Source organism: Osmerus mordax, chromosome 26 (genome assembly GCF_038355195.1).
Source record: "Osmerus mordax isolate fOsmMor3 chromosome 26, fOsmMor3.pri, whole genome shotgun sequence".
Taxonomy (NCBI): domain Eukaryota; kingdom Metazoa; phylum Chordata; class Actinopteri; order Osmeriformes; family Osmeridae; genus Osmerus; species Osmerus mordax.
The window spans coordinates 8,829,398-8,846,859 of record NC_090075.1 but is presented as its reverse complement, the minus strand read 5'-3'; the positions used below and the strand labels follow the sequence as shown (position 1 = coordinate 8,846,859).

Sequence of the window (17,462 nt, the reverse complement as noted above, 5' to 3'; positions counted from 1 at the left end):
ACATTTAGTCATTTAGCAGACGCTCTTATCCAGAGCGACTTACAGTAAGTACAGGGACATTCCCCCAAGGCAAGTAGGGTGAAGTGCCTTGCCCAAGGACACAATGTCAGTTTGCATGACAGGGAATCGAACTGGCAACCTTCGGATTACTATATTATTACTATAATTGTATTCGATTACAGTTGTTTTTCTAACTAAATCTGTTGCATTGTTAATTATTAGTGATGTCAGTTAAACGCGTTATTAACGGCGTTAGCGCAAACCCATTTTAACGGCGTACATTTTTTAATCGCGAGATTAACGTTCTTTTTGGCCTAGCAAACTTTGTAGTTATTTTCACATGCTGTTGCAACAACTACTGACGTTAATAAACTACAACACCACACCGGATCTAGCTAGACCGGAAACAAAACAACAGGCACGCCGCACACACTTGTTTGGGCTTGCGAGCCGGCTAAAGAGTAGTAGGCTAACGTTACGTTGAGTGGATGGCGAGCGCGAGACGCCGAAATGGATGCCAATAAGATTCAGAATGGAAAGTTTACTTTAAAAAAGTTGCAAAATGGTTCCATTGACAAGACTAAAGCGATCTGTGCGTTTTGTCGTTGTGAACTCAGGTATCTTCGCAGCACGTCACTTGATGGCCAAGCACACAGCTGATGCGAAGTCTCCGCCCCCTCGTCACAGCCAGTCGATTGCAATGTTGTTTTCAATTTAAAAAAAACATTTGCACTAAGCAAACCGATCCACTTTTCCATGTTGATAAGAGCATTAAAATGAGAAAAAAATATGGGACAAAAAGAAATCAAGGGACATTTAGAATAGATAAAAATTTGCGATTAATCGCGAGATAACTATGAGATTAATCGCGATTAAATATTTTAATTGTTTGACAGCACTATTAATTATTCACGTATTTGTGAAATAAGTGGAGAAATACTTAATAAATAAACTTTCCTCTTCAAAGGTTTGGCTTCATTAAAACCCATTTGTGATCTCCTTAATATTCTAAAGTGTACAGTATGTTAGTTTACAGAACCATGACTAGTGGCTTGTCCACATTTGTTTGTGCAAATAATTTAAGAATTCAGTTACAGACCACATATATATGGTATCTTTTCAGACAAACCATAGAGAAATTTCAAATGTTACTGTATAATTGTGTAGGCCTGCTTCCACCTTGTATGCTAAATCTTTACTGGAAGTGTTTACCAGGTATAGATATGCTTAGCTAGTCTTGTTATTCGCACAATGCATCCATAAAACTGCAGCTTTGCGTTTCTACACCCCCGCAGTCGTTTGGTATGCAAATATGGCCATGGTTATTGTCGGTTAATAAATTGAGTTCAGAACCATTGTGTAAAAGCATTTTGACACTCAAGGCTCATATCTTGGCACTTCCTTCACTTCCTTCCCCACTTTATTGATCCTGAAGGAAATTCAAAATGTGACACTACTTCACAGCTACATTAACAATGAGTCAAAATTGTTTATCCTAATGCAGTTTAAGAACCTTCCATCAAAACGGTCACACTGCGCGATAACTGTGATGGCGTTCGCAAGGTTACATATTTCAGGACATGCAAAATAAAAACTGACCAATTTGTTTACATATTGAACTATACTGGACCCACATATACTATGCTGTATTTGCCTTGAAACCTAAGACTGACTATACAAGCGTTCCACGCAGGTCCGACTTATCAGGGGTCTCAGCTGTGTCTCAGGGGAATGACTGGTCTAGAATGGGAAGTACTGATGACATCACAGACTTTAAAGCTGTCTGTGATGTCATATCTCGTTTCACAGTTTATTCGTCTGTAGTCATGTCTTCAACAGCCTCCACCCATTAAAGAGTTGACCAAGACATAGCACCACTAATCAATGATACATTTTATGTGAATAAATTCACACATACGTAACTTTAGAATATCATTGGGACTATTTGAGAAAACATTCCTCGATAACTATAACTACTGACTCTTTTATAAATATACGAATGCATAAAACTCGTTCTCCATATCCATTGTACTTTGTGTCCTGAACAACACAGTGTTTTGAAGTAGTTTGAGATGATCCCGAAATTAGGGACGATATGAAAATGGAATCGATTTATACTTGAACCTTTTGACAGCCTGAAAGACATCTGTACGTCACGAGCATCGTAAGCATGCGTGTAAATGTAATGCCACCAGCAATTGATAGATACAACAGTATATCTATTACAACAATACCAAGGCATATTAATAAGTATTTATGGTCTCCATTTTATGGTGCAGGGTCCTGTTCAGAAACTTGGATTTCCAAAACCAACAAGAGCTTGTAGCTCCTTAATCTCTTGCAAAACATACTCTTTCTGTAGTTTAAGCTGTGAGGGAGGGGGGAATTGTTTGTGTTGACAATTAGTATGTATGTACAAATTAGGAAACAACTTCAAGATTATGAGGGCATTGGGACAGGACATACCTTCACGGCATATTTGTAGGACTGCTCAGCCTCAGGTCTCCTTCCAGTCTGAAATACAAAAGCATCATACTCAATCATTAAGAAAATGTTGATATCAGGGTGTGATCTTTTTGATATATATAGTTAATCAGAGAAATCTCAAAGATTGAGCAGACAGTGTTGACACTCAAGTCTAGATGACAGGTTTTCACCCAGCACTCACCTGCAGACAGACAAGTGCCAGATAACCCCACACCTCGGAGTTCCCATTGTTTAAAATGTTAGCCTCGGTCAAGGCATCCTCTGCTTCTGTTAGCTCCCCTAGCTATGAGGATCCATATTCCCATACAAACCCAGGCATACACACACAAACACACATATACAAATATATAAGGTTTACACTCAAAGATATTAAGTGTGTGATTGAATATACCTAAGCATAAGTAAGTATGTTTTTGTTACCCGGTAACAAGCGATGCCCAGTCCAAGCCAGGTGAGACAAGATGGAGTGCTCATGCAGGCACGTAAATATGTCCTTTTTGCCATCTCATACTACAAATGGATTTAAACATATGGGTTTTACTTATGATAAAAACAACAGATGAGGATACAGCAAAACAATGATTATCCCGATTCCCGAACTACCTCATAGTTAAGTTACTTAACCATCTCACTGGTTGGCGTGTGTGTTTGTGTGTGACCCTGCCCATCTCACCTTTGCCTCCTCAAGGTATATTGAGCCCAGGCGCAGGTAGATGGGATGTGTGTCTGAGGCATCCACCACAAAGTCCAGGGTCCTCTCATAGCACTCCTGAGCCTTCCTGTGCTCCCCAGTTTGGTAATTCAGGTGACCATACAGAGCCCACACGTCTGGGTCCTGCAAAGAAGGGGAACCATCAGGAGAGAGATTACAGTTGAACATTTGATTGATTTGGCAAACCCATGCGTGGTGTGCTTGCAGGCACTGAATGGACATCCCCCACGATCTCTGGTGAGTCTAGGTTTACTTAAAATGATCATTATTCATTTATTAAAAAAAGAGCACATGAATATCAAAAGTAGATGCTCCGGAGGCCTGTCCCATAAAGGCCGCTCAAAAAAGCTGGACTGGTCAAACTTGACTTGAATTAGCTTAACAAGTCAAGCGGGGCTAAACCGGGTCCATAAAGGCCAATTTTGGTTCAAGTAATCCTACTAAGTCAAGTCAGATTTAAGTAGTCAAGCTAATTGCGCGTGCACCCTATTCTTAAGCAGCCCGAGAGGTAGAACATGGATCATACCGATCCACCATGGCAAAAAGCAATGCACATAGCCACGTTACTTCTTCCAGAAAGAACGTTCCCTTTAAGCCGTGTACTATGACAGCTCCCTCATCCACTTCCTTAAAATGACATGCCATGATTGACGTGAACGATAGGCTACGTAGGTTGAGGTCCTTTTTTATAGACCTTTACTTCATTGATTAAAAAAACAGACATTCTCTAAACACATCTAAATTGACTTTTTTTACATTGTTTTAAATAAATAGCGGGAAAATGGAGGATAGATGTATGGATTTGCAATTGTAGTCTACTGTTAACAATTATGTAGCTATGATAATTATACTCAGATAACTTAGATTGAGATAGAGGCCTATGCCGGATGCCTAAACATTTGAAATCAAAAACTACCATATAGCCATACGTTTAACGTAGGCTATGGTTTGTATCAAATCATTGTTCATCATTGTTTAATGCATTAGGCTAAATGTTGTAGCCTATGTATTTAAGTTGATTTTCTATAAATGTAGCCTACATATTGAACTGAGGGAGAATGAGAAAATGAGAATGTCCGTGGTAAATCATCGTTTTCCAGTTGGGTCAGGGTTACAGGAACGTCTGCAACAACACGGGCTAAGCCTGACAGTTAGCATGCCCCTGACCAGGCTAGTTTCGAAGCATAAGTTGCCATAGTAACTGACTTAAAAACTACGTTGAGCTGGCTTTATGGAACCGAATGAACTAGAAATGAGTCTGACTAACTGACATAAGTTTGGCTTATTCTGTAAACTCGCTTTATGGAACAGGCCTCTGGTCTGTTGGTTGTTTGTGATTGGCACCTGGAAGCTGTCATTGAGCGCCTCCTGCAGGCTGAGCTGGGCACCGCTGTACTCTGCCCTCAGCAGCTGCAGCCTGGCCATGGCCAGGTGATAGGAGCTACTCAGGCCCCCCTCTGGACACAGCAGTTCCTGGGCCAGAGCCCGCTGAGCCATCTGCACCCACAGTATATGCAGACACACGCACACACACACACAGTATACACATACACACATACAGTATGCACATACACACACAAATATATTTAAATGAATGGATCTGACGTTATGTTGTATGTTCTGGCTATGGTTATATTGTCACATACATTCTGCCATGTTGCATTTGAAAGAGACAAATTCGACCAGTAGCTCAGACTGCTGACCTGTAGAGTGTTGTTCTGCAACAGGAACTGGACTGTCTCCATGTAGATGGTGGAGTTGAGTCTGGTGGGCGTGGCTACCAGTCTGGCTGTGGCCAGCTCAGGGTCCACCCCTCCATTAAAGTCCTCCCCAGACCTGTTTCCCTGGCTGCTCTGAGAGCCAGGCACCCCACTCCCACTGCCTCCATCTCCATCCCTCTCTCCATCTGCGCCAGAGGAACAGCCCCAATCACACACGGTGCATTAACATTTGACATTGTATCCATTCAAAACATGCTTTTATCCAAAGTGATCAAATAATAATGCAAACAAATAATGCATATAAAACATACAGCAGAAGATCAAGGTTCAGAAGTGCAGAGTTCTACAGTAACTACAGTTCTGAAATGCTCAGCTCTGCCTCTGTCTTTTTCTTAAGCTCACCTGTCCTGTTGGCCCTGGGGGACTCTGGCACAGCCTGCTCTGGTTCCTCCTCCCCGACAGGCCCTGCCTCTCCAGTGTCTGGTCTGCACGGTGGAGTCACCACCAGGCAGGCCCGCTGCTGCTTGCTGGCCTCCAGGAACGCCATCTCCGCCTGGATGGGGTTGTCCTGGCTCAGGTAGAACAAGCCTGGACACACACACACAAACGCGCACACACACACGAACCACAAACCAGTCAAGCAAAGATTTTTTATAACGCTTAGAAAAGAAAAAAAAAGATTCCAAAAAGGTGTCCCTGTGGAGTCTCAGGTAGAACAAATTAGTTCTAGCTGGTTGATGAAATAGTTACAGTATTTATGTATGTGGAACCATAGGGTTTTATGGAACAAGCGTTACGGTTTTAGTGTTCACACAATAGTTTTACCTCTTCTTTTTAAGAGTGGATGCTTCACAGAGTTGTGTGTGTGTCCTTCAAAGAGGATGCGTGCATGTGTGCTCTCACCAAACAGAGTCCAAGCCGCCACACTGGTGGGGTCGACGCACGTGGCTCTCTCAAAGAAGATCTCTGCCTCCTCATGGCGCTCACCCATCTCTGCCAGGACCCCACACATCATCAAGCTGCAGGGTGGAAACACTATTAGCCAATACCAGATGGGTGAACATTCCCAGCTCCGCAGCAGCGGCAGCATTGCTAAAGCCATAGGCCCCCACTCTGCTCACCTGGGCAGGTGTGCCTGGTCTATGGACACAGCATAGTGGAAGCACTCCTCAGCCTTCAGGTAGTCAGCACTCAACATGTAGAATGCCCCGTAGTCAAACCAGTGGGATGGGTTATTGCGCTCTCGAGTCAGCTGCTGTACAGTCAGAAGAACACCCAGAAGACAACATCAATCGGGTGAGAAAATATCAGAAAATGCCCACTGATACACCAGGAGGTTCACTGGACAGAATGGTGAATGAACCCATGTGGTATTATGATGAATACGTTTGAAGAGGGTGTTGGCAGCGTGTTTATGCCAGAGTCAGTGGTAGTGCACCTCCTGGTAGTACTGAGAAGCCAGCTGGTAGTCTCCGCTCAGCTGAGCCTCCCTGGCAAAGTGCCTCAGCTGGGCACAGTCTAGCTGCGGGCGAGGCTGGCTCTCCTGGGCATCCACTGATAGGGTCTGGAGACGGGGAAACAAGTGCAAGGAAAAAAGTGAGAGAGAAAGAACTCGATGGATTACAAACATGATGTGGCACAAGGCTGGTTTGCTACTGTCTCTGTGGACACATCTAAGGTGGTGACAGTGGTAGGTGTGTTTTGCCTTGTTGAGAGCCACGTGCATCTCATCCACCAGGAACACATGGAGCTGGCTGAGGAATGCCTGGAGCTGCTCAGGGTCAGTGAAGGCCTCAGTTCTCAGCATCTTCTCCCGTACAATCTTCACCACAGAGTACTGAGAAACACACACAGACACACAAACAGTAAGAACAAATGGAAGAAATGCTTCCACTGTTTCTTTCATTTCATAAATATTTTTCATGATTGAACCTCTTTTTAAACAGACAAGAGTCTATAATTAAACCCTGCTTTTTAAAGGTGGCTTAGAAAGACCAAAAGAGCAAAAAAACAAACAAAAACATCCCCACATCTCTCACCTTCATCTGCTCTTTGAAAGCAAAGAACTTTCCAGAGTAGTTGAGCTCTCCCAGGAGCTGAGTCTTGCGCTCTTCCTGTGCATTTGGATCCAGCGGCTTGCCTCCGGGCAGGAAGGCAGGTCCAAACAGCTGCTTGTACTGCTCCAGAACCTGGCCCGCCACACTGGCAATCTGGCTGTGGTACCCCTGGATGGCCTAAGACACAACTGCAGTCAGAACTCGTCATTCCTGCACACCAGCAGGAGGAAGTCGAAAGACATGTAGTAGCTGGCAAATGGCCACAAGGTGTCGTCGACACAGCAAAGTGAATAGACAAGTGTGCTAACGTCATGGTGATTGGATTGTGTTATTGTGAAGTGTGTGTTGTGATTACTCTCTCTGCTCCAGCGGGTCTGCGAGGCAGGGGGGGTCTGGGAGGAAGCAGCTCCTTCACCCTGTCAATAGACAGACAGAACCATTTTGTCTCTCTTCTGACTATTCCTCACTTCCCTTCCACACTTACAGTTACTGTTCTGAGTACAGTAACGAGGCAGTACCAATCATTATGATTAACACATATGACCTCTTACACCCCTCAATCCTTTCAATCTCAGACGGTACAGCCACAGCACAGTACTGTACCTTTGAGCTAGCTCCTCAGGCGGACTCTTGGGCACCAAGGGCTTCTCCAGAGCTATTTCGATGATTATGTAGGTTCTGGAGTCTGCATACATCTGCACACATAGATCGAGGAGTGTGGAGGGTTCTGAGATAATGAAACTTGACCTGTAGTGAGATCCTTCTCAGTGACAGTGACATTGATCCCACTCACCTGGCCCTCCACGTTGACCTGTGGCTCCACCTCGGTCACACTCTCAGCTGTAGTAGGCTTCACCGTAGCCCCTGGCTGATATCATTTACATTTAGTCATTTTAGCAGACGCTCTTATCCAGAGCGACTTACAGTAAGTACAGGGACATTCCCCCGAGGCAAGTAGGAAGTGCCTTGCCCAAGGACACAACGTCAGTTGGCATGACCGGGAATCGAACTGGCAACCTTCGGATTACTAGCCCGACTCCCTCTCCACTCAGCCAACTGACTCACAACACAGCAGGCATCACTACTACTATCACTACAGTTTTGTTTGGGAGATGTTATGGGGGCAAGGGAGAGGGTGCACAGGGCTGATTTTCGCAGGATTTTTTAAGCTGTTTCTATTCAGAGTGTGATCCTGGATCGTTGAAGACAGTTATAGGCAATTGTATATACAGTTGGGGAGCAGAAAAATCTGGCCTTTGATTCAATTCTACGATAAAGCACAATTCGAAATAACCATTTCTATTGCAGGTGTCTGTGGGCATGTGAGTCTACGCGTGTGGGAGTTTATTATCTTGGTGGGGTGGCTGTGTGCTCCTCTCTGCCTCTGTCTGCTGCGCCTCCACAGGGAGCCGGTGAGGGGAAGATGAGCTAACGAGATGATTCACCATCCTCTGATGGAGCCACAAGCTATTGCTGTTACTGATAATTGCTTTGGGAAGCAGCTTCTGTACCGCGGAACCGGATTCAATCAGATGGGAAATCCGGCTCTGATCTAAGACAGACCACTGGCACAGGCGGCCTTTGTCGGCCCTGCCAGAGCCTACTTTGATAAGTGCTGTGCTATGTGAGTCACACTGTAACTAAGAGCAAGGGTTGCATTCTGGACTGCTTTCTTGGCAGCTGGCCTTACTTTTTTGGGAGATTCCTTGGTGTCCTTCCCGCCCTTGAGGTTTTCGAAGGTCTTGCTGGGGGCTGCTTTGCAGGACCCCACGGACGAAGGAGCTCGGCCTCTTCCCTGCGTGGCGGGGGCCCTGGCGCTCTCCTTCAGAACGCTGACATTGCGCTTAGCCTTTGAAACACACAAGGTCACATAGGTGATAACTGGGAAAACGGGGCGAGGGGCCGCTCCATGTTGCCAAGGACACAGCCTGCCGCAGAGCTAAGAGGCATTTTGTGGAGATCGTTAGAGCATCAGAGCACTTATGACGGATTTCAGCGAGGTAGAGGTCAAGAGACTGAAAAAACTGATTATGATCAAAGTGCTGGAACGACACAGGGAACAAAATACTCTCAAGAGACCAGAGCCCACAGTACGGTGGAAACAACTGCGATAAATGGACCCTTGAGATAGTTGCACATCGCGGTTTGTATTGTTATATTACTATATTTCTGTATATGATGTTTTATGAACAAAGTGTAAAATGTTCCTTTTGAGAGCAATTCCGAGTTGTAATGTAGCAATTTCAAAAAGAAATATATATATTTTTTTTTTAAGAATTATGAATCAAATATCCTCAAAAACACCCTTGAACAAACTTGGACAGAACCGTACTGACATGCTCCTCTGACTCAGTACTACTGCCCCTCTTCCTCTCCATACCTGCTGTACTGTACTGTCACAGTAACAGCACCAGTAATACGTTCCGTCTTGAAGTGATTTCATCCATGTCTGCCTGCAAGCTTGCTTTCCCTTGTGTGTCTGACCTCACCTTAGCTAGCAGCTCAGAGTCGTAGAAGGGGTAGAGACGGTAAGCTCCTCGGATACGTCTCGCCCCGGGATACAATAGAGGGGCCATGTCGACATAAGCCACACCGTGGAAGGAGATCTGGGACTCATCCTCAGCTTGCTAACACACAAACACAGAGGCGGCTATTTAGTTGTATTCTTGTAAATACACAACAGAGGACAAGGATCATACTGCTATGCCTAGCACCACACTATCTGAGACCACCTGGACTCATCTATGCAGTCTCTGGTTACCAACTTCTGAGACATTGTGCAGAAACAGTAATCAGAGTAGTCTTAGGTTGTGATGGTCCCATACAGACAGACTCATCAGATCCAGTTAAGATTACATTTGTTCAGATCTTCTCTGACGCTCTGTGATGCTGAATGATGCTCTGTGAGGTTATATGATGTTCTGTAATCTTCTTGGTGGCTTTTTGCTTGTGACATCTCACCGTTGCCGGTTTTCCAGGTTTTCCTCCCTTCGGGGCTCCAGCCTGCATGGACCTCATGACCTCCACCGGCCACAGTCGACTCTTCCCTATCCTACGGGTCAAGCTGAGCAAGGCAGGAAAGAGAAGAGCGTTGGTGAGTTGAAGGATAGCCACACTTCATTTTTATATATGTTGCATATGTCGAAAGCAGGGATCTCAATGGAGTTTAGCTGATCTCAACAGGGTGCAGCTGCTGAAGTCCATCTCACCAGACAGCACCCCCTGCATCCAGGAAGCAGCGTCGCTCCGTGTCCCAGCTTACTCTCTTTTTGTTAGTCTCAGCGTCAATACGGAAATCTCTATCCTAGGAAACACAAGGACAGTGATAAAGAAAAGGGATTAATTGACTATAAATCTTAATGCTTCACTTGCACAACCCGACTGGTACTGTATAATTTATTTGAAGGGTCTCTGAATTATTAGTATGAGACGTTTTATATTTTTAGGAAGTAAAATGTAGTAAAATGTATTTCCTTTTATATGGTTCTAGGTAACACCTCGGTATGTAGGTTAGAGTACCTCTATGCTGGTCAGGTCTCCATCCTCCAGCTCGATGGGGTCTCCCTCAATGGACAACGCTGGGATGAACTGAGCTCCAGGCGCCAACAGGGGCCCCAGAGGCCACTTCCTGGGCCTGCCTACAGTTTCTCTCTCTCCACCTACTTTCAGTAACCCGTTGGAAAACCACAATGTTTCCTCTTTCTATGAAGAAACAAAACAAATGTGCACACATGGTATTTAAATCATATTTTAAGTTAAAAAGCACCATTGTGGCCTGAACAGTAGTTTACTATGTTGATAGGAGCTTCATCATTGAATGAAGATGACATAATGTCTCTCTTACCTCGGCTGTGAGGGGTATCTGCAGTGCAGCCACATAGTCGGACCCCAAAGCAGGGTTCCATACTTCCGGGATGGAGTAGGCTGCCTCCACCGTCACCTTCAACAGGTTGGATTCTGACAGTTGGACAACAGAGAGCAGAGGCTCTGGCACACAGATGATCACATCTAAAGATGGCTGGGTACCAAGCAGAAAGGGGCAGAGAAATCACAGACAAGCTCTTGTACAGAAAAGATACATTCATAATAACCATTCATTGTGTCCTGTTGTGATTATACACAACACATCCTATAGAATTGCTGGGTGTGAGGTTAAGAAGCTTGATAATAATAATAATAATGGATTTTATTTGTATAGCACACTTTAAAATACAAAGAGGTCTCAAGGTGCTTAACATGATATAGACACAACAACATCACAACAACAATAGTACAAACTAATAGAAGTGCTTATGAAGTGCAGAAAATAGGATAATATAAAATACAAAAAGATAATACATTAAAAATAATTAATAAGATTATAATGAGATCGAATAATATGTATTTAAAAACTGTAAATACATTTTATCTATTTAATTTTGGACAGAGCAATTAAAACAATGCATTCTAAACAGTTGATGTTAAAGTTTCAGAATCAGACAAATTTATGGATCCCAGCAATATTATAGGCATGAAATTTAATGTCAAAGGCACAGATTAACATACATAGGTCAATACATAATACATAAAAACTAAAGCAAAAATAATAATAATAATAAAAAACATATAAATAAAGCATTGTTATATAAATAATTGAGTTTAAAATAATGTAACAGTCCTGACCAATGACTAAAGTCAGCGTTTAAAAGCCTGACAGTGGAAGTAATTAAATACTTTTAGTGCAGTGGTTTGTTTTCCTAAGGGCGCCAGCCAGAAGGTGAATTCACTGTACAGAACATGGTGAGGTGACTGATAACTTGTTTTGCTTTCTGGGCCACCTGTTTCTCCCAGGGAGCCCAAGTCTCTTTGCTGGGTTCCAGATATCGTATAGCAGGTTTTCACAATAGAATTTAGGCTCTGCTTGTCCTTAACAGACAACACATTTAACTGGCAAATACATGAGAAAGTGAAAAGACTTTAAAAGATTGATAAAAAATTACATAAAATAGTATCACAACACAGACACTAATAGTTCTGCATTAAAGTAAATTATTTGCGGTCTACGCTTAACAACCGACTCTGTTCGAATCCAGATACTTATATGTTGAGTCCAGACACTTATGTATCGACAATTTGAACGTCTTTGCCATGTATAATGCTGATTATTGGTTTGTTACTATTCTGCCTGAAAGGTCTAGGAATGTATCATCACACCATCTGACGAAGGCAGGTCGGTCACAACAATGATCTGACTGACCGCCACGAGCTCAGAAGAAAAGACAAAAGGTTGTCTCTCTAATGGTACTGTAATGATTTTTCGTTTCCTATACAGACCAAATGGTATGGCAGGCCGAAGTGTGTGTGTGTGTGTGTGTGCGTGTGAGGGGGTACCTTACTGCTGCCTTCCTGGTAAGCAACCTCGGCAGATGAACCAGGGGTGGGATGGAGTAGCACAGTGGATGAGATGCTGCACTGACCTTAAGAAGGGGAGAGGACAGCATGTCAGAATAAATGCACAATCAAGTCTTCTGGGAGGATGTGCTTGGAATAGAGACTATGTTATTCTCTTCTCACCATGCAAAAGAGGCAGCAGATCGACAACAGCTTGACCTACGACTGCAGTCTTCTCTTTCTTTTCCTTGGGAAGGATCTCAATCACTGTCACTATAGCACCCATGAGAGAGAAAGGTGTGTGTGTGGGGGTGTAGGTGTCAGTGAATAGTGAAATGATGAAATGTATATATATATATTTAAAATCAAATTTCATACTACTGTACTATCACTGTTTTACGTAACATGTTTTTCACAGCTAATTGCGGTTCAATCAATAGCCAGGACAATAACAGTTATCTCACGTATGACTGGTTTATGTGCCACATCATCCAATGTGTCAGCAGCCTCTGAACACTCAAAGCTGCAGGTAAAGTTGTAATTTACTCCCAGGTCCACGGACGCATCAAGCTTCTGGGAATCCCCCAGGACTTGGCCATTGAATTCGGCACGGACAAAGTTGAGGAAAGACTCGTTGGGCTTGTTGCCCTTCTTCAAAAGAAAAATGTAATCAGTTTACTCTAGGAAACACAATCGTTTACAGTACTTTTAGCTAAACTAGCTGTAGAATATTAATTGTCAAATAAATATCGACAATAATTAACTTTCGTTTGTTTAAGCATTATTTAAGCATTACATCGTAGAATTATATATGTATTAATTAGCATTACAGTTGATAATTATTAATATATTTATATAATTTGTTTAGGCCCTTAAAAAAACTAAATCCAAACGTTTGACACTAAAATGAAATAAATACGATATCTGTGGGCGTCGCAAGACTGTAATAATGCGACCAATCATTTAGTTATTTTTAGAGTCATTGTTTTGGACCTGGACACTAAAAGCAGTTCCTTTTTCAACGGTTAAAAGTTTGAGCTACAGTACAGTACAGTACACTTGAAGCTAAGAAACTAAGCTAGCTGGAAAAGGTTTAACGATGCATTAAAAACTAAGCAGATAATAATTAACGTACACAAACACAAATAAGGTTAGAGCTATATTATTTTTTTGTTTTGTTTTCAGGTTTGCGTTTTTGCCAGAAGTTCCTTGCTACTGTAGGCTAACAGTGGACTGCCTATACGTGGTAGTCAGGCACTTGACACTCAGTTACACAAACATGTAGCTACTGTAATTCCCACTATAGCAGCCCTTCTGCGCTGGTCATGCCATGGATGCCTTACCAGATTATTACCACGCGAAACTGTAATTTGCACAGGTATTGCTTTGTCTACAAATGGCTCCATCTTAAATTATGAACTCCACAAATATGTCAGTTGTCAAGAAGTTGTCTGAATGGCAAAAGTCAGTTACACAGCCAGGCAGAAACATCAGCGTCTCGTTTCCATAGCAACGAAGCTGAATATCGCGAGAGCGAGACACAACATCGGCATTGAGTCTGAAGTGTATCTGTCCCAGTGTGAAGGGATGAAAACCATATATATGTCTATGATGAAAACTACCCCAAACAATATTTTGAAGTTTGACTCATTAATTAAGCAGTTACAGTGGAGTCACATTCTGACGGCTGCTACTGTAGCCTACTTATAATATACGGTGACCTCTCTGAGGTATTGGCTCTGTGATGACTCCAAATAAGAAAACGTGTCCAGATTAGTGTGGAGGGATGACATAACTACCCCAAACAATATTTTGAAAGCTGAATATCGCGAGAGCGAGGCACAACATCGGAATAGAGTCTGAAAAGTGTATCTGTCCCATTGTGAAGGGATGAAAACTACCCCAAACAATATTTTGAAGTTTAACTCCTTTATTAAGCAGTTACAGTGGGTCCGGGTCACATATTCTGACAACGTACCCAATGTGCTGGTCAATTAAATATTTAGTTATTTCTTTTCTTTACAGTAGAATATGATTATTTAAAGTTGTAAATGTAGGTCTAGGTCTAGGTTTTAGGTAGGTAATTACAAAGTTAACTTGTGCATGCAGTCACAAAGAAATACGTGTTTAGAAACATTTCAGAGAAAATGTACCTTAATATATTTTATTTACTTTCAGATAAACATGTTACGTGGTAACTACAGGAAACAGAAACGATTCGTTCAATTTGACTGGGTCTTCGGATACGGATCTTTGGATCATTTTCCACGTGACCTGCATAGGCTCAAAAGAGGAAACAGAAAGGATTTGTTTAGTTCACTTTCGCGTGACTAGGTTAAGACGTGAATAATATTCGTTCACAAGTAATAATTACAGGGTTTGTTATTTTTTGTACTTTACTTATAGTTCAGTGCAGCGTAATTGTTTTCCGTGATAATTAAATGACCATTTCAAAATCATACAAACTGTCATGATACATTATTTTAATAAATGAATTTCTTGTAAAATAGTATCTGCTGGTTTACATGCACTAACATGAGAATATGATACGTGTTTGCAGTGGACGTATTTAGCCCCCCCCCCCCCCCCCCCCCCCGTAGAAATGAACGAATGACTCGAAAAAATATTCGTTCATTTTGCTGAACGAGATTCAAAGAACCGAATCAGTCAAATGATCCGAACTTCCCATCACTATGTCCTGTATCCAGGGTTGCCCAACCAGTCAATCGCTGCGTGTGCTTTCTTCTACTGTCTATGCCTGGCAAGTGTGAGAGCGCCGAAATTGCGTAGAGGCCGAGAGGGGTATTGCAGACAGATAGAACAAATGAGGGAAGGCTGTCCCTTCAATGCGAATGTTGGATAAAGATTAAAAATTGGATATGAATATGAAATCTGACATAGTTTCAGCATTAAACTAATAAAATAATTGCTGTCTGTGATTATATATGGGCTGTGGAAATAATTCAAAATTATAGCTCGCAACATATTGAAAAAAAGAACTGAACTAGTTTATTTTTTGGAGCTGTGAACTTAGTTCAACTATGAACTGAACTAGTTCATTTTAAAATTTGTGAACTATGAACTGAACTAGTTCATGTAGAAAGTGAACTTTCCCAACACTGGACGAGACATCTACCCTTTATATATATCTATGGGGAGAACTGCCACTCTCGGGAAACTTCCGGGTTCTGAACTGGTTGCAGTTCCACTGTAGTTCCATATGAGAGCACTAAGGAGCGAGTGCAGAATGAATGGAGGTCTATGAAGTTATACCCCTCAAAATCCACTTTTCTCAGGATAACATCTTCTTTTACGTAATTTGAATTTTGAATTCGAAAGGAGGCCAAAAAAAATACACACTGCTGGGTGTTTTTTTTTTTTTTTTACCCTTTCATGCATGAATTATGACCACCTTAGTTTGGATTTTTTCCCCATGTTTTTAGGCCTCTTTAGGCATACAAAAATGAAGTTGAACATTATTTATTTTATACACACATTTTTTATACACAATATTTTTTGAGTGGACAGCATGCGTCTGGGTTGTAAAAAAATAACAAGTTGAAGAAATATGGATTAACCAAACCAATAAGAAAAATCATATATTATGCTGTTAAAACTACTGTGTCACATTTTGACCATCTTTCTCAATGAAATGCAATGACATATAAAGAATCTTCTGACTCCTCAGCATCTCCCCTCTCCCTTTTTACCGTGCTGATGTGCAACTAAACCACCAAGACCCATGCATATACAAGAAACAAAGTTTTGAATAGCTGTCCACTGTAGTGACCACTATGCGTGATAGGGTTAAAGTCGCCTTTCTGTTCTAAAAAAGCCTTTTAAAATGTCAATGACGTCACACACATCGTACGACCAGAGATACTGCTTTTCGGCAAGCTCTGGTCCCTTCCTTTTTTCTCTCGAGGCATCGCCAACACAGCTGACAGGTTAGGCTCTCCCTGTCAATACACATGCTGGAAAGAGTTTTGGCTTGCTAATGTTGTTGCTAATGTTGCTAATGCTCTGACATTCTGATTCCACTTCAGATGCCATCAAGCGGGATCTCTGATCGTAGTCAGTCCTTCACTAACTCCGACATGCGCAGTTGAGCCTGCTTGACAGTCGTTTGACGTAGGGTGAAACCCCATTGTACCGAATTTTGTTGCAGTTTCACCAGAGTTCCACTGGGAGTGATCGAGGTCGAGTGCAAAATGAATGGGAGTCTATGGAGCTAAACGGCTAAATTGGTCTCTATCACCTGATTGTCGTTGAGAAATCATATATATATATCTATGGGGAGAACCATAGATATATATATATATATATAAAGGCCTTTATATATATTTATAGTGCTCCCTATATTATACATTCTCTGGACAGGCCTTTATATATATATCTATGGTTCTCCCCATAGATATATATATGATTTCTCAACGACAATCAGGTGATAGAGACCAACAGAGACTCTGGTTATAGTCAACAGAGTAAACGGGCTGAAATTTGGAAAAGTATTTTATCAACTTGTTCAATTGCAAGAAAAAAAGAATTAAGTTGAAAAAGTTATTTTCGTTTTTAATAGTAGATACTATTAAAGTGGTGGGGAAAATGCATGCTCGCCACACGTGTGCCGGTGGCTCTGGTTTTGAGCATGTTTTTTGTAACCATTAAAAAAATCATACCCTTTGCACACTCAGTTTTAAAACCTAGAAACGCCTATGCTTGTGAGTAGCCTATACACACCATCCCTCAAGTTGTCCAACGCGTGTTTAGCGGTTCCTCCACTATACATAGCCTAACTTTCTCGGTCATCTTGCTCATGCAACTTCTATTCAGTTTGGATTAAATGTAGAGTTAACTTGACCCAAAACATACTTAAATCTATTCCATTTTGCAAAAGGCCATTGTAGTGACAATTGTTGTCCTTACATCCATCAATGTACAAAGGTCATGAGTTTTAAATAAAGTTAGAATTGTTCTAATTGGCTTCTTAGGGACCACATTGCCGCCAAATGACATAATGGCCATTTGTACTCTGCTACTGCATGTGCATGTGCTTTGGAAACATTGGGCCAGCCTGTAGCTTTGTGAGTATTGAATACTACTCTGTGATTGGCT

General features: G+C 42.1%; 1 protein-coding gene across 1 annotated transcript; it reads right to left on the bottom strand.

Annotated features, from left to right (window-relative positions):
- Window positions 1–1,532: 1,532 nt before the first annotated feature.
- On the bottom strand, window positions 1,533–17,156 carry cfap70 (cilia and flagella associated protein 70). Its single transcript, XM_067229470.1, has 26 exons — window positions 17,145–17,156; window positions 12,812–12,998; window positions 12,531–12,620; window positions 12,346–12,433; window positions 10,822–10,999; window positions 10,497–10,679; window positions 10,187–10,281; window positions 9,939–10,041; window positions 9,467–9,604; window positions 8,668–8,826; window positions 7,771–7,845; window positions 7,581–7,672; window positions 7,333–7,393; window positions 6,960–7,154; window positions 6,626–6,757; window positions 6,359–6,484; window positions 6,042–6,175; window positions 5,824–5,939; window positions 5,323–5,508; window positions 4,903–5,105; window positions 4,544–4,696; window positions 3,161–3,322; window positions 2,908–2,997; window positions 2,669–2,770; window positions 2,467–2,514; window positions 1,533–2,368 (listed from the first exon to the last, which is right to left on the bottom strand). The coding sequence occupies exons 1-26, from the start codon at window positions 17,154–17,156 to the stop codon at window positions 2,288–2,290; spliced, it is 3,189 nt and encodes a 1,062-aa protein (XP_067085571.1). The 3' UTR covers window positions 1,533–2,287.
- Between the last annotated feature and the right edge of the window lie 306 nt (window positions 17,157–17,462).

Bases quoted from the DNA above. Each gene is read 5' to 3' on its own strand.
- cfap70 (XM_067229470.1), bottom strand. The intron at 10,680-10,821 runs GTAAGAGAGACA...GTTTCTTCATAG, and splicing joins AGATACCCCTCACAGCCGAG to AAAGAGGAAACATTGTGGTT. The intron at 3,323-4,543 runs GTGCCAATCACA...CCTTCTTTGCAG, and splicing joins CGCTCAATGACAGCTTCCAG to GACCCAGACGTGTGGGCTCT.